Source organism: Pagrus major, chromosome 11 (genome assembly GCF_040436345.1).
Source record: "Pagrus major chromosome 11, Pma_NU_1.0".
NCBI lineage: Eukaryota > Metazoa > Chordata > Actinopteri > Spariformes > Sparidae > Pagrus > Pagrus major.
In genome coordinates, this window is record NC_133225.1 from 12,068,376 (window position 1) to 12,096,196 (window position 27,821).

Here is a 27,821-nt window from a genome sequence, read left to right on the forward strand (position 1 = left end):
CAGCTAACATGCACCTCAGGTTCCTCTCTTCCTTCAAACACAAGGTTGGTCTTAAGAGCTCCCATACTTCACCCGCTGGAGGAGCAGAAGGAGGTAAGAAAAGGGTTTTGTGGGGAGGCAGTATCTACCTCAATCTTGATCTCCTTATCAGCGATCGGGGGTCTGACTGAGAACATTCCTGATGATTTATTCAAGACACTCAAGTTTCCTTTTTCTAGCTTAATATTTCAGTTGTACGCTCCGACTGAAATCACTCAAGATGTGCTCAGCCAAAGTCAGCGGCTACCTTATCAGCCCTCGTGTGCATGTGCAACATGATGGAAGGAAATGGTAATAGTGTTGATCAAGTTAAACAAGAGCATCTTTTTTGATCACGTCTCTGATGCAATGCTATGAAATGAAATCAGTTAAGATGGCTGTTGTGTGAGCGCTACTATAACCAGCACTTGTGTCATCTTGCACCACGGGGATTTGCTAGATGTTGATGTCCAATGCAAACAGATCAATCTTATAATACAAAAAACTAAACAAACAACAAAACTATAAAAACTGTAGGTACAAACTTTGGGGTACTCTTATTAAATAGTTTATTAGATAGAGAATTATTTTTTTTTATTAGAAAACGGTGTTATATAAATGTCAAATATAGAGTAGAATCATTTTATTCCCCCTTTTTATGGTGTGTTGAAGACAGAGAAGTGACACACTGTTTTTAAATGTCCTCAAAAGCATGTCATAAATGCTAGGACTGGGCAACAAAATCAAATATTACAATATTTTAGAACAATACCTCAATTTTCATACTTTTACAAAATATATATAGAGAATTTTGATAAATAATCATCAGTTATATGGATAAAGGCAAGCATTAGAACAGTCTAGTAAGATCAGAAAAATAGATCGCTTCACTGTAATGCAGCCTTTTGCATCACAATGATGATGTATTGATATATTGCCCATCCCTCATCCAAACTCTCAGGAAGACAGAAGAAAGACAACATGTACAAAAAAAATAAATTAAATAATAAATAAAAAAAACACTGATCCAAAAAGTAAATAAGAATAAATAAATCAAGGAGAGACGTACATTTAGATGGATATTCAAGGTGCTCACTTCAAAAATGTGACGCATTGAGAAGAATCAGATGTGGTCCAGAGAGGTAAGAGTTTTTACATATGAGATAATAGGCTTCCATCTTTTATAGAAATTGGCAGATGAACCTCTGAAGGAATATTTTACCTTCTCTAATGTCAGAGAAGACATTAAATCAAGATGTGTTAGGGTTTTCAGAGTAAGGCTTTTCCACTTTAACAGAATACTTTCACAGGTAATGGGTGAGGCAAAAGCAAAAACATAACTTAAGTATTTCACAGAGTAAACAGTCACATCAGTTCTCCTGTTCAGCACCAGAGCTGCTTTCTCTACATCTCTGAGAAGTTTTATAGGTAAGAAAAAGTATAATGCAGTTCCTATAAGAGAGGACTTGACATTCAACGGTAGCCAATGATACAGACTGAGCCTGGACCGAGACGGTGCTTGAGGGAATGTATTCCACTACTAGATAATTAGCTGGTGATTGCGTGAGAGCTGATACCAATTCTGCATAATGCTCCAATATTTTCTGCATGTTTCATGCAAAATATACCCTTATCTCATATTCTTCCCCCCTTATGGCCCCTAATTTTGACACTGTGATCAATAGTAATTGACTAAGTGATCGATGTGTCTCTTGAAGTTTTCTATCAGTACGTACTGCCATCAGTTGCGTCCACACTATTGTGGGGTAGTGTATGGTTTGTTGGCGGGGGCCTGCATGCTAATGCTTATAGCAGCTCCCCTGAGTGGCATATGGGTGTTTTTATGTTAATGAATGTCAGGAGAAGAGATCTCGTTGGTCATCCCTGGGCAGACACAGGTGTGTAGGTACACATACTCACACACCTGCCCACCCATGCGTGTATGCTCCCTCTCATACACACATGCACGCACACATACACACATACAGACTGAGACTGCACACCCACTGAACCCTTGGATGCATTATTGATAAGCTACTAATTACGCTTGTTGCAATTTCAGCTGACCTTTCCCGGGAACATCCCGGATCATTATAAGCTGCATTCTCTCTTGAAATTGCAAAGGTAATCTAAAGTCCACCTCCCTCGCTCCCCTTCCACCCACAACACCACTACCCCCCTCGCTTCCCTCAATCCACTGCTGGATGAAGATGTGTTCTTTCATCCCGAAATAGTGGGAGAAATTGTTGAGAAACAGATACTGAGAGTTAGAGAGGAGGAGAAAATGCACAGAAACAAGGAAGATAGCAAAATATTGGAAACACTACAGCACAGCACAGCACGCAGCTGAGTAATTCTTAAATTGAATGTCAGGTTTGTACTTGAACTGTTTTTTTCCATAGCTTCTGCATGACATGAAATCATCTGAGCAATGGCTCTGAAATTAATTCTCAGAGCACCTCTTGAAGTTTATGGTTAACAGTGTAATGCTCAGTATCATCTTATTCTGTTAAAGGTTAAAAACGACACCATCTTGGGTTATTATACCTGTTTGCATGCCATTATGACACTTTAGTCTGAAGCATTCTCATCATAGTTTACCATTATGTCAATTACGTTAGTGTAATGGCTCTGTTAAAAGCAGCTTTCCTGCCCAGAATGCCATTTAATATCGGAAAGGCCAAAAACTATAATGTGAGTGGTTGTGCAGTCGGTGCTCAGGATGATCGATTGAAGATCATGAGGATGCAAATAACCTAATCCTCCGGCTTTAGCACATACTATAAAGACACAAATAAAAGATGTATCGTAATTTCAAGGGGGATGCAGAATTGTTGGATGTCCAAATGTTTTAGATGCCCAGACATAGCTTGAATGGATTTTATTATTCGTTAATACACATGCTGAATGGACTGGATATTCTAATGCACCTTCAACTGATGGTCGTGGCCTTTAACAATCAGCCTATTGATCTGGCCGGGTCATTTGCATGACTTTACTTTGATTTATAAAATGTGGAACAATTAGTGTATGTAGTGGCATAAGTAACACTTAAAGTTCCCATGAAGTCAACAAGTGCTGTTAAAGTGTTTTTTTTCACATATGGTGTGCTCCATATGCCCAACAGTGGAAAATAACAGTTTTGTAAGTATTTTTAATGCTATTTTAGAGTTTGTAACTTCCTGGAAAACCATTAAAATTGTTTTAAATGGTGATTTATGGAGTTTCCTGGTAGACAGATACGAGTAGCTTTGATCCATCCTGGTCCAACCGTGTTCACTGGGAGTTGCCAATCTGGGGAGGGTCAGTATCTGCGACCTGTGGTTAGGGGGTTGGGTGGGGCATAATGTACATTCCGCGCTATTGGCTCCTGCCCTTTTTTACAGGAAACTAACTACGCTGAAGCAAATAGCACTCTATTAACTATTTCTTTGGAACTTTAGGAAAACATTTGCCAATTTCTTTAAAAGCGGAAACAAGAACAGTCACAGTCTGATAAAACAAAAGAAACAAATGGCTCCGGCACAACATGCTAAGTTCAACGACCAGGAACAGGTTTTCTGCTGTTGCTCTTGAATGATTCAGTTCAAATAGAGGTACAGGTGTGTATAGCCTTGATAAATCAAACCAGTACATATGATAATCCTCTATCTGAAAGATACATAAATGCAGGTACCTACGGACTGTAACATCTACAGTAAGCTTAGCAATTATATTAGACTGAAAATACCACATATCGGTAAAATGTCTGGGGTGCTGAGAATGAAAGTCAAAAACAACATTCTTAGTAGATCGTTCTGTAATCTGGGAGCTGATTCATTGGTCTCTTTGCAAGTTGCCTGAAATTGATCCGAATGTGGAAACAATACAGACAATAGGTAAACCTGAAACATGTTGCCCCAATTCCACATGTGCACAGTTTAGACACTTGTACGATATTGTTCGTCAAATGCGAAAATGTCAAGTTCAAGTTCTGTGCACACTGAATGAGCCATCTCTCCTTCATCTGAAACCCACGTTTTTATATTCTGGCTGTGGGAGACAGCTGTTCTTATACCACCAATCTTGAGTTATCTGTCCAAGATCACACATATAATATAATTGAAATATCTTACAAGGTTAGATATTTCTTTGAGGAAAAAATAAGCACCTGTTTTTCTCACCAGTCAGTCTTACAAGTGTGTGGTAATGAAGTTAGGGCAAAGAGCTTCAGTGCTGGTGGAGAAGGTGTTTGTTAAAGCTTTGCATATCATTCAAAATACAGAACTGCTGTGTGAAGGTCACGGTGACAAATCTCTGTTTCATTTCATTTCATTCTCTTTTCCTTTTACTAGTTTACCAGCTTTTATCCTTCCACCTCCATGACTTTCCTCTTCTCTGACACATACATATACATACACAGTCTCTCTCTCTCTCTCTCACACACACACACACACCACAAAACATTTCCACAGATTCTGCAATTCTCCCTCTAAGAAGGGAGTCTATATGCCTAAAGAGTTATTCAGCTCTTCCAGTGCAATCAGATTTTGTTGGTGATGGGAGCTGACTCGGAACCAAAATAAATAGATAGAACGGGGAAAAGGGCTGGGAACAGCAGTTTGCTGGCAGCGCTGTGAACCAGGTGAGCCAGTGCAGGCAGGGACGACACCCAGCCAAAGGATTAATGGTCTCAGGGGAAGCCAAGGTAAGCCTGCTGCTCCTGCTTGACATCTTTGTACTTGTAAGAGCACAGAAATTAGCCAGGCAATGCGGTGAGTAATGGCCAGGGTGCCTCCATCAGTCCCATTTAACAATACATGCAAAGCCAACAGGGGAAAATACAAGGAGAGAAAACAGTAAATGTTCTCTCCTGGGTGTCTGCGCAGAGTTGCATGAGGCAGTTTATCACATAAGGCCAAGTGTTGTGGATGACACAGAAACATAACACTTATGACCTGTCTGTTAAATGGCGGACACCAAACATCAGCGTTATAGATCAGTTTTGTTCTATGATGACTTTAAAGGTATCAAACTTTAATTCTGGCAGCATTTGTTGACAAAAACTGCAAAAAAAAAATCAACAAAAGATGAAACAATTTCATACTGAACCTTATGCAGCTTCATTATTATTTAGTAATTCAGATATGGAAGGTTTTTTTGACATCACCCTGGTGTTTGAATGCAGGGACACCATCATGGAACAATGTCTGAGCAACAGGGTGCTTCTGCCCCACAAAGGCTGATGTACGATCAGTCATAAAGAGAACGAACGTCCACACAAAGCTCTCAGACCACTCCTGCAGCACAATCCACTTCTCCTCTGTCAATCTGTTTGCTGCAGTCATCCTCGATCTGTCAGCATTGTATCTGACGTGACGTCAAGCTGACCTCAGCCACTGCTGCTTGTAAAGGAGCATAAAGTTACCTTGGGGCCTTCATGACATGACACTGAAAGAACAGATCACTATAATGACATTGTATAACTATGCTTTCAGCTTATCTTCCCTTTCTAATTTTTTTTTAAGAGCAAAGACATTACTCATTGGCGTGTAGCAGCCATTTTAAGTGTGATTTGTTTTGTTTTTTAACAAACTGCCCTCGATACTCACTTTACCCCTTGTGTATCCTTGCAACAGCTGAGTATTCCCTATCCACCCTCCATTCCACCTGATCCATAAACAATGACGAGGAAGTATGTATTATGTTTGTATTTCCCAGACAGAGCTATAATAAAAACCAGAGACAACATATCATGATGAGTGCCGACTGCGGTCCAGACCTACGTGGTGCCTGGGCTCCTCCAGATGTTCACATACTGTATTATACAGACACAGGCCCACCCTTTCCATTCTACTCAGACTTATGTCTCAGCACACACCAAATGTCAGTGACTCTTGAGTCAGATGGCATCACAACTCGGTTAGAATTGTGCACATGCTCAAACACACAATATGCACAAACAGGATCAGAGAAACTACAAGGATAAAGCACACTTACCGTATGCACACATGCATAGTACTTCTTTCTCACTTAGAATAAGACAATTTTCACAAGCCTCTGTCAGTTTTTCTTGCAACCAAGACTGAATCCATATTTCAAATGTTTCTCTCACAAACAATCTGTCCAGCAAAATATTGTAGCTGCAAATATACTGTACTGGACATGAAACATTTGTATGATTTTGACTTTGGCTGCATCAAGGTCATACTTGATGTCAAAACACACTGTATCACATTCATATGTAAAAAAAAAAGAAAAAAAAAATGGTGTGGACACGGTTTGATGGCAGAACTTGGCAAATGCTTCATAAACCTGCTTCCCAAGGGCAGCCCTCTGCAGCTGGACTGAGATATAACAACTGGTGTTGTGTGTAAATATGTCACCATTTCCTATTCCACGTCATGGCGGTTGTTAACAATTGCACTTTGATAATTGTTGTTCAATATTCTCTTAAAGGCCGTCTTATGACTGAGTTACTTGTACAGACAATGGGCCATGTTTGTTATATCAAAACTTTGGTAAATAAGCTACAACATATGTTTGGACAATTTGTTTTCATAGATTTGCTCCAAACAATACATTAAATTAGATTATCCTTTGTTTGATTGATTTTCCATTATTAATTAGGTTAAAGCTTTGCATCCTCTCTTCCATGACGTCCTGAAAACATACAGAGGCCAGTGTGTGCCCTACCATTGCCTTCACACCCCACCTCCCCTGAAAGTAACAAAATATTATATTTATGTGATGTTATAAAGTCTTCATACTTTGAGACCTTCATTTTCAGAGGCTTTTATTTTGACATTTTGTTGTGAAATTACGAGTTATTTTCCACTTTCTTTACTCTCTGCTCATCATCTGCTGGGTGTTTCTGCCATTGTATACATTGTACAGCTGTAATGTCAATAGCGACTCGTTTTGGTAACTATCCTGATCGAAAATTTGCCTCACTGCGTGTAGCAATCCATTCAGTGAAAACTACATATTTCTCCAAAAGAAAAGCCCAGATTGTCTTCCCTCAGGTTGAGAATACAGAATCCTCCTTGGCAGCGTTGGGGGAATGGATGGACAGAGGAATGAAGGGATGAGGGGCCATAGAGGTCTCCCAGCTGTCTAAGACCCAGACTCGTCCCAGCACACTGGTTCCCACTAATGACCAGAGGCCCTGGATTCCTGCGGCTCCCCTGGGACAACAGCTGCTGCCATCCCCGGCTTCTCTGCAGGCTTTGAAGGGGACGTGGCAGCAGTTGAGCTGGCTACGATCCTGCCTAGCAGAGCAGCAACTCAGGGATGGGGACAGACAGCCTTGTTGTGCCAGCAGGGTGGCTAAGCCTGCTGAAACCCTATCCAGCCAATTACTCCCTCCGAATGCCAAGCTGGCTCTCTAATGGAGAAACTGGGGACCACACGCTGTTAGGTCCTCTCACAGGTTTACGGGTTTTACAGGTAAGCAGTATCACTCCCACTTTGGGTCAGGCATTTTTTTTTTTCTGTCCATCCTGACAGTTAGGACTAAATGGGGAGAAAAGCTCAGTTTGATTCTCTCCAAACCAATTTGTTTAAAATGACAAATTCCCTTTAGAGCTCTTGTTTCTCTCTGTCTTCCATCCACTCACACATAGCCCCTGGTTAGGCTTACCCTTTAGACTATTTGCAGAGAGAGAGAGAGAAACTGCTATATAGAAAAGAAGTGAAAATGGCCCAGCTAGAGGGGGTGGATGCCTATGGTGAGACTACCTAATCATTCTCTCCACGTGCCTACTGTTCAGATAAGCAGCACAGTGCCTCCAGTGAGCCTTCCCTCCGTCGACGGCATACATATATTTTAACACAGCTAATTTGTGCAAGTCTTGCAGCACTTGCACACCATTTAGAGATACACTTCAGATTTCACTAGAGAACCAGTGAACTGTATGGCGGGATGGAGGTCAGAATAAATAGAGCTGCTACAACCCAGGAGAAATACATTTTATATTGTTCTTTGTCAAAGCGGATGAAGTAGCGATCAGTGCTACTGTTGTTGCAAATGGACTGTAGCAGCTGTGGGAAAATACAGTAAAATAGTTCAGTCAAAAAAAAAAAAAGGAATCAACAAAAAAACTTTCATCTAATTAAGTCCTTTCATTTAATTTAAAGGAATACCTGAGCTTTTCTGTGGCATTCTTTAACTACAGGAACCCAACAAACTGAATCATATAGAAATATGGAATAGCAAGCGGAGGAAATTCATTTTGTTACATTTGACAGCTTCTGGACTGTTCTTTTTTCCTCCATGTTTACAAAACAATTTGTGTGAGTCCGCTGAACCAACTTTCCTCTAACAATGTGTTATGAGACAGAGAAAAACAAGAGCGAATCAATAGGACCTGTGGTCATGTATAATTTGCAGGGCCAGCACCTGGCTGCCAACAAATATTTTTTTTTTTATCCTGCACATTGCATTCAAGGATATTGGACAATTTTGTTGGAGGTAGGCGGCTATTTTCACCAAATCCTGGCTGCAGGTCAGCCGAAATGATTGAATCTCTGTAAGCTCTGTGGGTGCACACAGCGCTGTCCCCATGTAAACAGGAGGCCTGATTGTGCTCATCATACTTTTTTGCATGTTATGTTTATATCCATGCACAAGCTCAGCTGAGGCACACTGACAAACAGCACCTTGCAGAAGTCATAGCCAAACCCACATTGGCGGTAAAATAAATCTTTTTAATTGCACTGAGAGTAGTGTGCGATTCTCAGCATTTTCTCTGTGTGCAATCTTCCTTTAACCATGCACTATGTGATTGTGTGTGTGTGTCAGGTTGGTTGGCAGCCTGTGAGGCTGCCTTGGCTAGTCAGAGAGCTCTTCTCCCTGAACCAGCTGGGCCCTCCTGCCTCCCTCCAAAGCAGTCAGTGCAGACCACATGGTCTCACCCCCACTCTGAAAGGTGCCATTCAGCCTCACACAGCTAGACACACATGGACACGCATACGAGCAGACACACACGCAGAATGACACACACAGTGAACACCAAAGCCCTAACAGAGAAATATTCAAAGCAACACCTTCTGCTGTCCACACACAGCAAACTAACCTGTTCGGCTCAGCGATCCATTAACCCTTTGCATAACCTAACCAGCCAGGAAATGTACATCAAAACGCGTTGCCTATCCAAAGTGAGGAAATACAGCAATATGAACGCAGACAGTCACATAAACTGCAAAACAACGTCTTAGGTGGCAATTCCACAATGTCCCTTGTGAATATCTCATAAATAATACACTTGGAAATATATGTCCTACGTTAATATTTACTTAATATTTAATTATGTTCTGAATATTGTAATTCTGTGTCTCCATATCGTAATGCAATACTGCCACTCCCACCAGTGCATATGACAACTAGCATGTCCGCAACTCTGTGGGGTTTCTACCGTTTTTGTCCAGTTAAAGAAGATTTTTCTTGAACCAAAGTACTAATTTGGGATATAGCGATTATAAACCCTCCTTAGAAAGATGTGTGACTTTGGGATATATAAGCGCAGTTGATTTAAAAACAAAAGATCGGTTCCCTATTAGTCCTGCTTTCACTATGCTATTCGGACTGCAACAGACAACCCTGTGAGGAGGAGGCTAAGAAGGGGTAAAGGGAAAGTTAAAACAAGAGTGAACAGGTAAACCGGTATTTTTTCTACTAGATCAGTAAATAACAAAACCTGCCTACTTAAGAATACAATCGGACATTGCTGACTTTTCAGCACTGAGGTCGGGTTTTTAGGCCAAACAGTTTTTTTTTGCTCTGGTAGCCAGGCATCTAGTGGTAGCCATGTTGCTCACGCTGTCTTTTCAACAGTAATACCACATGGAAACATTGGGAGAGGGGGGGATTTGAAAAGTTGTCTGTTTTCGCTTTAAACATGACTTTACATTTGTGTTAGAGTTACTGTTAATTATTTTTTCAGTATAACTATATATGCCATGAGGTTAAAACATATTTACTGTTGTATTTTGACTATTAAGATGTATATTCAATCTCAAAGCAGTTCTTGATTCGTGTATAGAAGAAGGCCACAATGATACTCTGCATTGTCAACAGTGTTGTGCTGCAAAACAGCTGATCTTTTAAACTGTGCCATGTTTGGTTGGAGAAAGTATTGCTGTTTGATGTTCGTTCCATCAGTCTCTCTGGATGAGGTCACTGACATGGACTGAGATAAACAGATGGGTTGTGGAGAAAAGGCAAAGATGAGGAGGAGAGAGAAGAGCAAGATGTTGGGAGGTCCAGGTCACATGGTGGGCTCCAGGACCTTGTGGTGAAGGTAGCACACTTCCCCTGAGCTACATTTACCCTTTAGCTGCAGCTAGGCAAGCGGGCTGAATGGACAGAGGTAGGTGTGGGGAGGATGCAGGGGCACCGGGGGAATGAGGGAGAAAGTGAGTGAGCTGGAGAGAGAAATGTAGCATTGAATCTTAATGTCAGATCAGAGCTGAGCTGAGCAGCGAGGAGATATCTCCTGCCAGCAGCGCACCAACACGCATCTGTATCAAGGGTAAAATATTGTGATCTTTGATTATTCCCTCTTTCACCTTTCATTAATGTTATCCAGATAGAAGGCACGGCAGCTTGACATGCACACACCAGCGCAGAAAGGATTTCACAGACACACTGGAGAGATAGCACAGGATTTTGACAGAGCCCTTTGTTTCCTCTGTGCTGCTGCTGTACATTACTTCTCTGCAGCTGTAGGTCACATTCATTTCATACTGAGATGGAGCTGTCCGCGGACTGTTTTCAGCTTTTTATGTTCTGTTTGTGGGCTCGTGTGATAAGAGCGGAAATAGGCAATTTGCCCTCATCATGTGCAATAAAGACAGAAAAGGGCTTTAATAAGTGGGTTACTACTAGTGGAATCACACGATGTAGAATCACTCTCTCTCACACGCACACAAACTACACTACAGCCTGTGAGGTGACTACAAGGAGAAGGACCCAAGAAAAGGAAAAGAGGAGGGTGAGGGGCAGGGGCAGGTACAGCTGGCGGATATGGCTGATTTAATCATCACAATATTGATTTGGATGATTTTTGATATTTAGAAACATTACTATAAGTCAAATGTCGAAAAATCTAATAAAATAAACCCCTTTCTTTTCAAGATTGGATCCGGATAAAACTAGATGAACGACATCATTGCATTAAAGCCCAGTCCCAGGTGGGGGTGGAGCAAAATTAACATGGCAGGGTCTGTACTTTGTTTATTTTGATGGAATCAAATGGTACAAATAAAATCCTGTTTGACTGTCGTGCAGGGATCCCATTTCTCCAGATAAATAATTCAGATTGTACATGCTGGGAGGCCAAGAATAGATTCCTAAAATAACAGGAGGATGGAGGGATGGAGGACGGGTGGGGGGTAGAGGGAATAAGGGATGACAACAATTGAGAGGGGGCTGACAGCCTGCAAGCCGGGGACTTTGTCATTTCCTCCGCATCTCAACCTCTGTTCCCTCCTTGACCCGGATTAGGGAGCATTTTTTAATACCGTTGCTGTACCAGCTATCATTACACCCACAATGCAGCCAAAACACGTCGTCCTCCTGTCTTCCGCCGGATAGGCCCAGATTTAACATGTTCCTCCTGTCATTGGCTGCTGCCCATGCTGTCAGATTGGTCTTGTTAAACTGAGCTGCCGTAGACTAAGCGGCCCGATCAGATTAAGATGCCAAATCGCCTCGCAGAACCCCTCGCTCTTACAGTCGGAGGAAGATGGTCGCAGCAGTGCTTCAAGGTTTCACTTGAACATTCAGGAATCAATCCCTGCTTCCAATCCGGCGTATTAGGTTGATGTGTGCCAGCAGTCTAGGCAGGCAGCTGTTGAGGGCTGTACCTTTCCCTAAAGCACATTGTGCCGGCACTGCTCCCCGATTCCCTGATAACATTAATGCCAGGCAGATGTCCCTGAACAGGTCCAGACATTTTCTTAATATTAGAGTTGTAGACTGGCCTCTTTTCTTTGCCCCTGCCGAATTTCTTGAACATCTCCTGTGGCTTTTAAGAGCAACACAATATTGACCCACAATATCTTCCACATCAACAACATCCGAGCCATTCGCCTCCCTAATGGTAGGAAAATCAATAGCTAACGAATGGGTTTATTTATATTTCAGGCGGTGATGTGCCATGTTTTGGGTTTTGTGACAAGTTTATTGCTGTAGGGAGATGCTGAGGAGGGAGATTTGCAATACAATAATGAAAAGAATCGCTATCTGCTGGTGTCATTCTATGGCAAATAACATCTGTTCCAGATGGGGATCTCTTCATTAACAAGACCCTGCTCCAGCTCCGTCATTAGTCTAAGTCCAAGTCAGTGGCTAATCTGGAATGAAAAGGCAGCTCGGTCCTTCAGATCTCACCCAATGACTCCCTCCACTATCAAAGTGCTCTTTGAAGCTCAGGTTGTATAAAAATTGGTTCAAGTGTCAGGTCAGAGTTCCCTCAGCCAAAGGTACGGCAATCATCTGAAGCTTCATTCTTCTTTCTAGTTATTCCCCAATGCAACCTTGGCTCTCTTTGTATTCTTTAGCAGGGGCCCTCTTCATGTTTATTGCAAAGAGGCAATCAGGATATGGCCTGTGTTCGGACCTGGCCACAAACCCCTAAGAACTGAAGTGTCTGGGGCTGCACTTATTAACATCTTTGCACAGAAAGCCATTCGCCAATCATCCTTGACAATGCCAGTTCGCCTGATAGACTCATCGATGAGAGGGTGGCCAGGGGAAAAGTCAACAGACGTCAACAGTGTCAGGAACAAAGGATAAAGGGACAGCAACGGCAAACAAAGCGCACATTAGGAGATAGGATATCAGATATCAGTCATAAAGATGTCTGGCATCTAGCACATATAATGGAACTAGGTGGCACTCGGCTTGTTGTGCTTAAAGCGCCAAAAAACATATTTGAAAAAACAGTAATGACTCTTTCCAGAAATCATGACCTGACTTCTCCATAATTCACAGACCTGAGCAGTTTCATTTTTCAGCTACTAATGTACGAGAGACTAACCGACAAAGCTAACTAAGCTAGCCAACTTTACAGCCACGACCATGACTGCTTCCTACTGTGCGATCACATGGTTGGCCTGTGTAGTTCAGTAGAAAGTAAATAGTTCCAGCATGAAACTGCTCACCAAAAGGTCTGTGGATTGTCTTGAGTAAGCGGGTCATGATTTCTGGAACAAGACATTGTTGTTGTATTTTTTTATACATCTTTTTTTGGCACTGTGAGCACCACAAGCTTAGTGCTAGCCAGTTCTGTTGCATTCAAAAGAAGGCAGACATCCTTTATGGTGGATATCTCCCAAACTCGCCAACGCACACCAAAACAATCAACATGAAAAAATAGCACTACTGGTAAGAAGAAAAATATGTATTTTTGATTTAGGGGTCCCTGTAAAGGGCAAAATACCAACTCACATTACAAGTTCCCATGAACCGTGGCAAGGCCAGGGCAGCCAGAGCATGACCGCATCAACACCCATACTTCAGGTGGTAGTGCTTCAATAATGACTCAGTCAGGAATCCACACACACACACACACACACACACACACACACACACACACACACACACACACACACACACACACACACACGAATACTTATGAATAATGTTAAAACACTCCCTCTTCCTTCATGCACCAAAGTAAAGGTTGCCCCAATCATCTTTTTTTCGGCTGCCGCAGTTTTACAGCCCCAGAATGACTGCTTCTCTCTCCATTACCTCTGCACTCGTTTGACTGGCAGATGGGTGGAAAAGACGGTGGATGGAGAGTGGGCGGGTGGGCAATCATGGGACTGTGTGTCACAGTGCGTGCGTGCTTGCAGCGCTATTTGTCGTCTCAGCAGATGAGATGGGAAAGGCAGGTGAGACGTGGCTGGGCCTTATTTAAAAGCCTCTTTACGGTGCCCGCTGAACCACTGTTGGCATTCCCTAATGGTGCATCACAGGCACGTCATCCCATGCTGTTCCTCGTCATCCCCGTGTCCTCTGTCCTTGTCGCTCGCCATTGCTTTAATAGCTGCCACAGCTGAAGTCACAGACAATCTAGGCATTGCAATAGAAATTCAATACAGATTAAATATTCTGTAGTTCTGTATTTTTGTGGCCTGCAGGAGTGCTAATCTCTGTTTAATCCACTGCCTCAATATCTCTGTTTAAATCGTTCGGTTGAAGCAGGTGTCCTTTCCAGTCCAACGGCAGCATGATGCAGTGATTTAGGTGGACAGTGTGGACTGACAGGGAGAGAGCCAGAAGGTGATATGAGAGGCTAATAGAGTTAATATGCTGAGATGGAGAGATAGAGGAGAGGAGAGGCTAGATCGAGGGACAGACATGGAGATGGAGCTGAGTTACAGGTACTGAATCTGAATACAGATCTGATTGTTTTCTCTATAACTTTGTTTCTTGTTTCTCCAACTTGCTGCTGCTGCAAAAGGTTTATATCTGCAGAGCTCAAATGCACTCCAAAATGTATTACTGTCCTCGTGCATGCACCTAATGTGTAAAATGTTGATTTCATACAAAAAAAAATGAAATACATTGGCTGGCATTTTCATTTATCTGGTGGTGGCGTATTGTTATATTCAATTTCCCCACGCTAAAGTGCTCCACACACATTTTCAGAGTGAAATTACAGTGTGTTGTGTAGACAAAAATAAAGAGCGACTGCATTGAATATAGTTTGAGTTCTTGTCTCAAACTGATTGGAAAGGCATTTTCTTTCTGTCCATATCCTGAGGTGGAAGCTTGTTTTCTTCTTTCCTGTCTATTTATTTGTGATCATTTATTTGCCCCATCAGTCTTTCTTTTGAGTTTGCTCTGTCCCTCATTCTAATGTGTCACTTCTCCTCTTTCGTCATCACCAATCATGGCAGATCCAAGAACACCGAAAAGAATGAACCCTCACTTTATAAACATAGTCAAGTTTTTAATTACAGTCACCATCAGCTACTGTATTAACTCTCCACAACTACAAACTGGAATCTGCAGTGTAGCTTTTATTCAAATAGGCCAATGTTTGTGCATGACCAACAACCATTTTTGTTTGTCTCTTGTCAGCTTTTGTACACACAGTAGCTCCAAATAGTCTTTGGCGTCTCTCAGTGAACAAACAGGACATTTCCTTTCTACATGGAGTGTAAAGAGCAAAGGTCTCACAAAATTAGGGCAGAGACTTCAGCGCTGGGCGGAGGCCAGGCAGTGAAGAGAGGACGAAAATGAATACTACTGCTGAGATTACCAAAAAAAATATCTCACTAACATGGTCGTATTAATATAAATTATTACTCGTTTGTTATTAACTTGTATGATGTAAATACAGACTTCAGAAACCCATTACTGCACATCATGATACTTGTCTAACTCGGTCTAACTCAACGCCGAAGTGGGGAATGGAGCGGTTTTTTGTGTTATATATTTATTTTTGTGCGTGAGTGCGCGTGTATGATTGTGTGTGTGTGTGTGTGTCTGTATTTGCCTGTGTGTCTCCAGTCTGCTTTAATCTCCACCCATCTGCTGGTGGACCTCCTCTCCCTGTTCAGAGGCCTGCCGTGCTCCGCCCGATCTGCCGAGCCTGACCTCACTGTGGGTATGTGTGTGTGTGCCTGTGTGTGTGTGCCTGTGTGTGCGTGTGTGTGTGTGGGCTGCTTGATGAGCCCTGTTCCTTATGAAGTGGTGTCATTAAAGCAGAGAGAAGGAGAAAACGGGTGATTGCAGTGATTTGGCAGAGGTTGCACAGACTCTGTCCTCCAATCAGAGGCCTCGCTTGGCCTCCTCCAGCTCCACTGCAATCACAGAGCGCAAACACGCGCGCACACACACACACACACAAATCCACACAGTTTATCAGCCTTAGGTATGGGCTTGTCATTGCCATTATCTGCTTCCACTGTGAGTTGAAGATTTCACTTCTTATGGTATACTGTATGTACCAGAAACCTTCTTAAAGGGATTTTTTTTTTCAATTAAAACAGACTGTTGAACTTAATGTGTGATCAAGTGCATGTTTTGAATCCCTGTGGATTTATTCTTTTATTTAACCACAGTGAGATAGAAGATTTTTTGTGTGTGTTATGGCTCAATGAATGACAAACATGATCAAAGCACAACATTTGCTAGACACAAAACTTGTTGTCACAGCACTGTGGACAGCTACTGTACATCATCCACATGTTTTGGTGTGTTCAAAGGGCTCAGAGAAATAGGCAGGAGTACCAGAGGGGGACAAAGAAGGAGAGAGAGAGAGAGAGAGAGAGAGAGAGAGAGAGAGAGAATGAATTATAAAGTGTAGAGAATTGAGCACTAAATTGATCTGCAGTCTGTCTGTCCCCAAAGAGGTTGAAGTGCTGTAATGAGAATGGCAGACCAGATGCATACGGGGGCCGTCTCTTCCCCATCTCCATCCCTCTCTGAAAGAAGACAAGTTTGTTTCTCAAGGTGATTGTTGCGGTGATAAGGGAGAGGGTGTTATTAAGGGTGACAGCGGAGGGGCTGAGAGGCAGTGGCTGACTGGATAACCTTGTCCCCATCCCCGCCTCGCTTCCTTCTGCATGAGCATCTCCACCGCTGGCCTGCCCTGCCTGCCTGCTCGTCTGAACACAATCTGCTGGCTGGAATTACCTCCCGGCCCCGGGAAAACTAAACATGATTTCTGACCTTTCCTTTCTGTGTTCAACAGTAACCTTTGCTGATCCGCCCACGCTACGAGACCATCGCGAACGAACGAGGGATGGAGTGGAGGGAATGTGTGTGTTTTTAAAAAAGGGGAGGGAGGATGGATGTGTGTTTAGCTGAATTTTTCTATGTATGCATATTTAAAGGCGAGCGCAGGGGGGTAGATGCGATAACAGCAACACTGTTACAATCTCATGCAATCAAATACAACAGCCCTGCAATAAATACAAGCTTTGTGAAGCTTACAATGTCTTTGTCCGTCTTGCATGGGGAGCGGAATTGGTAAGATTTTATTGATACCACGCTTTTGTTAAGTCTGCTGCTGATTCCTGATCAATGCTGTGGGGGAAAAAGGAGGCGTACACAGGTTTCCAGCAATAACACAACTTATTTATTGTCTCTCTCTGAAACCTGAAGCAGTAGTCTGTCTGTCATCATCTAAAATGAATGATAGAAGAGAATATTTGTACGTTTGGCAAGTCTGCCTGTGTGGCGCTAATATTTTTTTAAACACACGATATTTTTCCCTCTGTAACAGACGCACTGCTCAGTTGGCACTTGTGTGTAGAATGTCAAATACACGGCGTTCATGAAATTTAAGCCCATTTTGCATAGAATGATGTTTCAGCCTATAAACCATATTCACAAGGCGGCTATTTTCCTCTAATGTCATGCTCGGGGTGGGAAGCTCAAATGTTGGCATAATGTTATACTGCTGTGTTCAAGGTTGCTAGTCGTATAAACTTACAGTGGGGGATCTGACAAATTGTTTCAGCAACTGAGAAGATGCCACATTTCAAGGTAAAACAACATACTTGATAACCTATTAGCTAACATTAGCATTTAACCACTTTTCAGCCAACATTACCATTTGATATTACTTCCAGGCTTAAATAAATGTGTCCAAGATGTGTGTTGATATTTTAGAATTAATTTACGCTTTTTTCATGGTGTTGTTTTTCAGGTCTGACAAAGCTAATAGGCTATCAAATATGTCGTTTTACCTTGAAATACAAACCAATGTCCTGTCAGATTTTCACTATTCATTGTCTTTTCAGTTGCTGATCAATCACGAGGCTGTGAAATTATAACATAACATGATTCCCCATGTTAATACAATCTGCAAATTGAAACAGCAATATGACAGTATCTCATCATGAGCATGACATAGGCGGAAACTGGTGTTTGAATATGGTCTATTGCTGGTGTTTCCACCCTTACTTGAAATTATCATTTTACAGACATTACAACCAGCACTCTTGTCATCTTTCTTCTGGAAATAGAGCTACGCTCAGGACCGTTTCCTCCTCTCCGACATGACTACTTGTTGCAAGTTTCTAGCAGCATAGAGGTTTTCATGTAATTGTTTTGCAATGCACAACTGTCAGAGAAGCACGCCAGCATTGATCAAAGGAATTCACTAACTCAGAGGCGTATGATTCTGATGTCTCAAATGGAACCGTTTCTCGATTCCCATCCCTAGTCTTGTAATTTCTGAGTTTGTAATGCTGCAATACATGCAATATTAGAAAGCGTCTCTGTTATTTTGTCTACACACTGAAAGTAGCTGCTGCTTCCATCTGTGTATGTGCTGACTGAGTGTACCACAGAAGATGCAGTAATAGTGTATTTTGTTGGAAAAAAGAGTTAGAGACACTGTGTTTGCAGAAATCCTGCATCCTTCAACTAACTAAATTCATTACATCATCACTCTGCTTCCCCTTGTTGTTGCCATATCAGCAACTTTTGCATCAGTATTATCATTAGTAGTTTGTTAGATAAGGCTAATTGATCTCCACCTACCTGGTGTATTAGCCAATTGTTGTGATCTACTTCTTCCACTGACTCTGCATAACTCCGACAGCCTCAGCACAATCCGACCCTCATGAGCAACGGCGTCCCTATAGAAACTATTTCATCATCTCTTTCCCTCTCTCTGTTTGTTTGTTGATCTCCTGCTTCACCACCCCTTGTCTGTCTTCCGTAAACCTAAATTCACCCCACCCCTCCCAGCCTGTGCTGATGTGAGGGTAAATTTAAGAGCTTACGGGCAGAGTGACCTGAACATCCCAAGCCAGCTCGGTGGAGTTAGCTGACTGAACTCTGGGCTGTGCATCAGTATTGTTTGTGTAAGAGCACCAGAGGGGATTTGGACAAGGAGTGCGAGCTCTGAATGTATGACCTGCAGCTGGCCTTACCATTGGATTAGCTCACCCTGATCCCCACAACCTCAGAACATGCTCCCTACTATTTCAACATCTCTCCATTTATGCCCAGCCAAGCACATTGTGCACCAGTAATCTATAGTTTTCTTCTCTCCAAAGGGAGAAGATATACTGTTCAGCCTTTTGCTTTGCCCCTGCCGCCCCTCCCTCTCCGCTGGTTTATCCGCACTTTTCTCTGTTTATTTTGCACTCTTTCTCTCTCACACACACACATTCAGTCTCAGTACAAATTCCTTCTTCCTACCTTCTTTCACCCCTCCACTCTCGCTATCCATCTTTTCACCCCTCATTCCTCTCCCTCTAACTACCCCTCTCTCCTTCATTCCTCCTCTCGTTTCTAAAGGGGATCAGTGGAGCTTAGAGGCCTTCCTGCTTGGTTCATTACTGAACCGCTCTGACACGTGGAGCTCGTCTCTCTAGTAAGGAAAAGGAGAACGCCACTGATGTTTAATACATGGACCACTCTGTTGTCTTTCACGCCAGATAAATTCATCATCAAAAACTGAGCGCAGAACAGCAACAGAGCATGTAAACCCCCTCTCTCAATCCAGATTCCCAATCTTTCTTTCTTTTTTTTTTGGTTGTTGTTCTCCTCACTCTCCATTTAACTTATTGCCTCTTGCTCTGTCTCTCTCTCTCTCTCTTTGTTCCGTCACATCTCAGTGAACTGGAGCAAACCTTTTTCATTGTCCTTCAGTTGGAGTAAACACACAAACACAATGCAACGCCGCTGCAACATGAAACACAGCTCATGAAAAGAAAATTGACCCATTCCATTCAGCATATGTGTACATTGTGCGTACGTGTGTGTGTGTGTGTGTGTAAATATGTAACCTGTGCTGGACACGTCCCTGTGTGTGCACACGTGTTCCTATTATCATGTACATCCAACTTCCCACTGCGTTTGTGTGTGTGTTAGCATGAGAGAGAGACTGAGAGTGTGCGTATGTGTGTGTCAGAGCCGTATGGGTATGTATGCGTTTGCCTGTTTGTCCTCTCTGTGTGGGTGTGTGCGTGGGCGGCAGGCCTGCCTTGATAATGCCAGAGCCTGTTTCTAATCCAGGCCTCCTCAGTGGGCTGCAGCTCTAGCTGTGCCAGGCGGGCCTGCTGCAACACCAACAGAGCCCCAGCTGACAGCGAGCCTGCTCCTCTCTCTGCTTTCTGGACAATCTCTGAGCTCCAAACTTTAACAATGGGTTAAGCTGGGCAATGTGAGGAGCCGCAGAGGAACAGAAAAAGCACGACTTAAACAGAAACACGGCTGATCTTTGAACAGAAGATGATACAAAAGAAAATCAAATGAAATGACAGCCTGCGAAAAAGGAAACAAGAAGAGGTCGAATAGTAATGGTGGGATGCTGAAGGAGGGGGGTGCCGCTTGTAAGGGGTTTAGGATGAAATCAAAGTGGTTAAAGCTGATTTATCCTGTGTAAGGACGCCGAGCCCTCTAAGGAGGCACTGAGCAGCCCTTCAAAAATGAAATATCAGCAGCAGTCAGTGCCAGTCATCAGTGCCATGTGTGATGGAAAATCAATCTATTCTATATCAGAGACCTGCAAGGAGAAAACGAGAGAGACAGGTCCCTGCTGCCTCCTCCTCGCCAAGCCTCTTTAAACCTCTCCCCCGAACAGAAACATCCCTGCGTCATCAGTGACGGAGACATTCACGGCGCTGGTGGCTCAATGTGTAACGGCTGCTGTTCTGCTAGATTAGGTAGGTGATTGTCCATTAATATTCATTTCACAGTGTGTCTTTGTTAGGCGGCAGCAGGGGCTGACGGAGTGTTTGGATGGATTTACTCTAGCGTTTCATTTCCTTTTCCTTTCTATAGGCAAGGTGGCTTACTTGTATGGACTTAGTGAATCTGCCTAGTGGCCGGGTGTACTGTAGTTTTTTTTTACCAGTTTGTTCAGATAAGGTGAGAGCTATGAACATCTCAGGAAACTGCTCACGTGTCATCAAATATTTAGTGGAATTAGTTTGAGGAATCTGTTCTACTGTCCTTCTGTTTGCTGACTTTAAGCAGGCAGTCTTTACTGGAATAGACCACTGATCTGGTCTGGGCCTGTCTGGTCTTAATGACAGCAGAGAGTTGCTCCTGGAGGAGAGCAGGTCCAGCAGGTACCAAACCACAGTAACAGGTCTTTCCCTAACGGACGGCCAACCTAGCGAAGGTGATCTGAACAGTTGTCCTCATAATGAGATTAAGGGACTAATTAGTATGACTGTGTGTTGTAGTGTGACTATGTGCACTGAGGAATAAATGGCCCCTATCAGACTAGCAGTGCGGCTCCTGAGAGAGCAGGCCAGACTGGGTCTGTCCCTGGTGTCCCTCTCTCCACTGCACTGAGAGGCTAATTAATATTTTTTGCATCCATTCTTCCAGCTCCTGTACACCATGCTGAGTTACAGCCCTGAAGATATTGATCTGGATTCTGGCAGGCAAATAAGGATCAAAATAACAAAAAAATGTATCTTGGCAGTTTTGATCAGGAGAGCAATAATTACATGATCCTGAAATTACAGACAGCAGAATGAAATCCTCCTCAGTCTTTCACAGCAAAAAAGAAGCTAAGACTTGTAAAAGTAGGCCATGGAGGAGCATCAGCAGCACAGTGCATCAGCTAACAGTCGCAAGAGCAGCTAAAGAAAGCACCAGATTTGGAGACAGCCAAAATTATCTTTGCCAATGATAATCACAGAAAAGATTCGAGCCAGTAAATTAGAAGCAGGATGAGAATACAAGATTTAAAAAATGTAATTCAGATGAATTTCCCTCCACACATTCCCTGTCGCCCCCTTTCACTTCTGCCTCCTAACCCGTTAAAGTCACGCTGGTATTTGATTACCCCTGCGGCGCCACTCTGACCTGTTCATTTAAGATGATGTGCAACTCTCAGGTCTGTTCCAGCACTCATTTGTTCCTCAGTGAGGTCCCCGTGGCTGGCCAGTAAGAGGCCCCCATACTGACCAAAGCGCCCTGGGAGCTCTAAAACCGGCCACTCACAACCAAGTAAAGAGACAGCTGAGTGTCATTGTTAATGTGGACACACAGCACCACAATGGCAAAATCAATGGAGCTATAGGTGTCATCAATCTTGACAGCACAAGACCCTTTTGCTTGTCTCACCACTCCTCTAAAGGTGTGAATGAATGGATGGGAGGATGGAGGGGAAAGAAAGAAAGAAAGAAAGAAAGAAAGAAAGAAAGAAAGAAAGAAAGAAAGAAAGAAAGAAAGAAAGAAAGAAAGAAAAAACATGAGGAAATTATGATGATCTTTATTGGCCTTTCTTCCATCCATCTCAAGAGGTTATGCTGTCCTTTGAAGATTGTGCGCATCTGACTGGCAGCCAAAGTGGCCAGCTCTCCTAATTCACCCAAAACAGGCAGAGGTTTTTAGGTAAAGCCTCAGTAGTGCAGCACGGCAGCTGTATGCAGTTGGCATCGTGCTTGCATTTTCTCTCCGTGCCTGCTTTTCACTTCCAAATCTCTCTCTTTCTCTCACTCTCTCTCCTGATGAGGGAGACTGAAAACAGCGTTCCTTCTTTTAAACAACAAAAAGGCACTTGGCTTTGTTCCGGGGTGACACACGAGATGCTCACCCAAAAAATAACAGCAAGGTTCATTATCTCTGCCACTGACTTGAAGGATGCCTCCTCATCCCATTAACATATATGCAGATAGGCAGTGAGTAAATGAAAGCCTCCAAAAAACGGGAGAGATCAAAGACGACAGAATTAAGGCCAAGTAATGAGGATCTTGGCAAGAACCCTGCAAATTTATTGATTGTTTGGCAAGCTGTATGTGCTCCCACTCCATTTTCCCCTCCCTCTATACCGTTTACTCTTGTGTTTCAAATGCACACAGACCGAGCAGTGTGGGCTTTAACATGTGGCCCACTTTGCGTTGTATTGAGCCTAATCACTATATAATTCACAGTGTGATGATAATGTACTTGGCATAGGGAACAAAATTTGCGGCAGGGAAGCTCATCACAGCCCTATAAACTTTCAATAACACAGACTCTTTAATCAATAACAGTAAAGGGCGCACATATGATGAGACACAAACACAAAAGCTACAGTATGTATGAAGTGAGATTACAGACATGTCTACCAAAATGTGTCATGCTGAGAGACAGGCAACATGACACCAGTCCCCTGCGTCTGACGTCAACTTATGTGTTTAAATATACATTCAGAAACCATTTGGTTCAAGCAATTCGGTAAACATTGTATTGCGATGATCAAACTGCTAACATTGTGTGTGTGAGCGCAGCAACACGAGAACAAAAGGAATTGGGATGAGATAAAAAAAGAGTGTTGGCTGAAGAAATATTGCATTGAGAGCAGTGAAATGGATGAGATCAGAGAGAAAGAAATGAAGAGAATTAGCCTAGATAAGGCAGATGAAAAGGGGACATGAATAAATGATGAAGAAAAGAAGACAACTACCTCCACGGCTCTCGCTGTCGGCCGGTTTCACCTGGATGGGGCGAGTCATCTGGAGAGGGGAGAAGAAAGAGCAAACAGAGAGGTTAGGAGCTGGCGACTCGGGGCTGTCGTCGCAAACAACAAGAGGCCACAAACCAGAGTTGCCAAGGTCCCCCTCTCACATACTAATGGCCGCTCTGCGATGCTGATCAAAGTGCCTCAGCTGGAGAGGGAACCAAAACACCATCATGCAACTAAGTTGACCTGACACTATAGTGTTTCTGCTGCCAGTTATTCAGTGTAAACAAAAGTCTCTTTCACGCATAAAATAGGGTGTGTGTGTGTGTGTGCCTGTGTGTCCGTTCGCATTTGTGGTGTTTCATGGCAGGTGCATGGAGAGGTTGCGAGGGCTACATTATATGTGTGCCTGAGTGATAGAGGCCGAGGCAGTCCTAATAAAAGTGAATCCAGCCACAGGAGGAGAGAGATCAATGCAGGCCTATTGATCCAGGCCCTTGGGCTGTGGAGAGTGTCTGGCTGGGAAGGATTCTCTGGTTAGGAGGCTCACTCTAATCCACTGGACCCTGATAAGAATGGCATTGCCTGGATTAGATGCCTCTGTCATCACAGTCTTTGTGTCACGCTCTCCTCCTTCCCCAATTTTACCTCCCTCTTTTTTCATTATTGTTGTTCGAGTTGAACAATTTCTGCAGACTTAGTACGCGATTTGTTTGGAGGAAAAGTTTGAAAGATGTAGCTTGGATTTACAATGTTTGCTTCAGCTGCTGCATTTATTTTTTTCATTGAATATATACCTCCCAGTCACATATCAGCACATATATTGTTTATACACCCACCCACACACACACACATACACGCACACTCATATGTATTTATTTACTGTCGCAGTGCATAAGGCTTACAAGATAATTTATGTGCACAGATCTGATGCCAGCGCCCCTCTTTTCCATGATTCAGTCCAAAACAAATACATTTAACAATACAAATGCACACATTTGAATAAAATTGGGGCCAAAAGTGGCACAAATTTAAAACAAGATTACTGGAACATAAAAACAACCTCTAACCACACTCAGTCATTTACAGTAAACCATTTGTGGCTGCTATTTAAGTGTCTTTTTATTGCCAGAAACTATTTGCCATTACTGGGCATCCCGGTCAAGATCACTGAAAACCATCCAGCACTGATATTTTTATACCTACATATGTATATTTTGTTCCATTCCCCTGTTCGATTCCAGAGCGAGGCTGAAAAGGTCAGATTTAAAGACAGGGCAGTCCTATAAAAGCATGACATGTTCAAGGAGAAACACCATAATGGGATTTTAAAATGTCTTAATAACATGCTGATATATGGGGGAGAGGCCCAGGCCCGATTCATTAAGTGCTAAATGTATCCATTTTCACCTTGAGGAACTGAGTAACCTTCCCTCACTGAAATTATTCCATAAATTTACCCATCGTAAATAATAACTAGCAGCGGATAAGTCTTTGTAGGAAAACAGGGAGGATGTTATGCTTGTGAAGGTTGAGGTTTTTAGCTTCTTGTTTCTTGGCTCGCTCCCCATCCTTCTCCCTCCCCGTCTACAAGTGCTTTCTTTTCCTTGTACAACATGAGCAAAGTAACCCTACAGTATGCTAATGCCAAGCCACAGGGCGCGCTGCTCCACAGCGTGTACGGATAGATTACAGAATCAACCGCGACACTATCACACGCATGTTTCAAAGCAACCTCTGAGACAGAAACACCTCCGAATGGGGGGAAAAAACATCCGCGAGACAAATTCACAGATAACTTTACAACCCTCTGCTCCTTCACAACAACACAGGAAATCTTTGAATTTGCCTTTGACATGTCAAACGGACAAAAGATGCTTCCATCCTGCCAGTTGATTTTGGTTCAAATACGAGATGGAGGAGGCCAAATCCGCGGCTGTGGCTCCTCTACCACGCTATGATCTCAGCCGTCTCTGCAGGGTGCCTGTGTGTGGGAGGCAGCTCTCTCTAAAGCTAGTTACTGTTCAGCCTCCAACATGCCAGCTTAATGGTCTATTTATTTGCCCGACAGCAATGCATTATGGTCCTGAACAGTCACTACTGATTGGCTCATAGTTTGTTCCATTCCCTTTGAACACATATGAAGAAAACTGTGTAATTCCAGCAGAGAAATTAAGTGCACGTCCAGAGAACACTGGTACCATATGCACGCTCACATATGCACAGACATGAATACTTTAAGTAAAATGTATTAAGTGCTGCTGTTGCCAAGAAGACCATTCATTAACTCCATATACTGTGAGGCATGTTTTCACTCTTGTTTGCAGGCTGGAGCTAGTAGCTTTTCAACACACCCGCAATGGACAAAGTGAAACAGTCATCTCTGCTTCCTGTACAAACAACATGTGTTTTAATTGTACCTATTTTCACTCCGTTCACTGAGGTGAGAAGTGGTTGGGTGAGAGAGGAGGAGTAACAAAGAGAACCGGGAAAAAGAGAGGGGGAAAGATTGTGGAAAGACAACAAGAGATAGAGAGAAAGCTGCCTGCAACTCTTAGATAAGATTGCTTTGCCTTTGACTGACGTTTCTCCTGCAACGACTCCACCTTCCTGCCTTTCACGTTCAAACATTGAAAAACAGCAGCACTGTACGAAAAACGGCATCTAAAAATCAACCAACTGCCTCCTTAAAAACACCCCTGCTGAAAATGTACTGCTTGCTTTTTTGGGGGGACATCAATTATAAATTGACCAAATGGCCAAATGATGAAAATGTGTTCTAAACTTGAACAGATACACGGCAACAAGTTCTGTGCTCACCGAGATGTACTATCTCAATTTATATCGCATTCAATAGATTTATCTTTGAACTCAAATCCTCATTCTATATTCTAAAATTGAGTAAATCACTGCTAAATCAAGTTACATTGGACAGAGTCAAGCCACATATCATCGTCTTTCGCAGCATAATCATACTCCACTAGTCTTAAAGGAGACCTATGCTTTTTCATTTTTTTCCTTTCCTTCAGTGTTTTATATAGGTTATTTAGCATGTAAAAGATCTTTAAGTTAAAAAGGTCAAAGTCCGCACTAACAAAAGCTCCTCTCTCCCACATAAAACACTGCTCCTGAATCGCCTTGTCAGTAGTCTCGCCTTTAATTCTGTGACTTTGTGACATCACACTACATCACCACGTCACACATTTGCATAATATATGCCTATATATATGTCAGAAATTAAGCTAAATGGAAGCTGCAAATATGACAGAGCTGCTGGTGAGCGATGTTGGCTCAGGCGTGTGTGAGCTGACCAACCAGAGCAAACAGGGTATTCAGGAGGGGGGGGCCTTAAAGAGACAGGAGCTAAAACAGAGCGTTGCAGACCGAAGGGGAATACAGTGATGCAGCACTGGACAGTATGAGAAAACGGATGTGTTTTATGAGCGCTACAGCATGTAAACCTATTCTAGTAGTAACCAAAAATAAAATTAATAAAATTAATATAAACCTGAAAATGCGCCCAATATGCCTCCTTAGTAGTTTTCCACTTAAATTAGTGATTTATTTTCCTGTTCCATGGCCTTTATTTTTTCAGTGTGCTAAAAAAAAAAAAAAAGAAAGCAAAGAATTTAATGAATGAATTATTGGCTAAAATTTAGTCTATTTCAATTTTAAACCTTTGAATGCTTATCAAAGCCTACTTGTTTCAACATTTCTTGTCAAATTAAATTATTTTCATTTTATTCACACCACACTTACCACATTTTATGGTATTTTATTTCTCCTTCATTTGCAATGCACTGAGAGAGATACTTTACTGTGGCTGCCCTGATATTCTGTTTGCATTGCCATGTTTGTCTACCTGAGAACGTGTATGTGACTCAAGGGCCTTGATTTATCAAACAAGGTTTACCAAACCAGGCATGACATTCCTGGATAATGAAAAATGCAGTTTTCAAAATTTAAATGCTAAGGATGTTTTCAATTTCAAATGTGATGTTCAGTGAAGCACAAATAATTTGTCTCCTGCAAATATTTGTCCTTTCTGAGTTTGTTCCGTTTTATTTGAATTTGACAACCCATGAGGAAAACATAATAATATAACAATATAACATAATTTCCAGTGGATATATCGTTATGTATGTATGTTGTTCAATGTGTTTTTTGAATGAAACAGTTGCAGACATTTGGAAGAAAAAGGGAATTAAAAAAGGGAACATAAAAATCAAGTACAGTGAATAATGTGTGGTCATGCAGTCAAAACACTCATTTGGCAAGTCTGTGTTGGCTTATTGTGCATTTATGTGTTGGCGTGAAGCTGTAAAATACTGTATATACTATGTTAAAGTGACAGGAGAAAAAGATGTGGGAGGCACCTTTCGGAAACATTAGTAACATTCCTACAAATTCAAGTGAATAGATAAGCTTATCTGATGA

The 27,821-nt window shown here is 42.5% G+C and overlaps 1 protein-coding gene across 29 annotated transcripts in view; it reads right to left on the bottom strand.

The window, feature by feature from the left end:
• celf5a (cugbp, Elav-like family member 5a) overlaps positions 1 to 27,821 on the bottom strand; it is a 189,089-nt gene that overhangs the window by 62,313 nt on the left and 98,955 nt on the right. For 20 of the 29 annotated variants that reach the window (XM_073476222.1, XM_073476209.1, XM_073476216.1 and 17 more), the window contains exon 3: positions 23,388 to 23,436. In XM_073476222.1, coding sequence (XP_073332323.1) covers positions 23,388 to 23,436 — 49 coding nt within the window. Of the gene's footprint in view, positions 1 to 2,916; positions 2,922 to 23,381; positions 23,437 to 27,821 lie in introns of all 29 variants that reach the window. The other 9 variants (XM_073476224.1, XM_073476211.1, XM_073476230.1 and 6 more) reach the window with 2 other exon arrangements.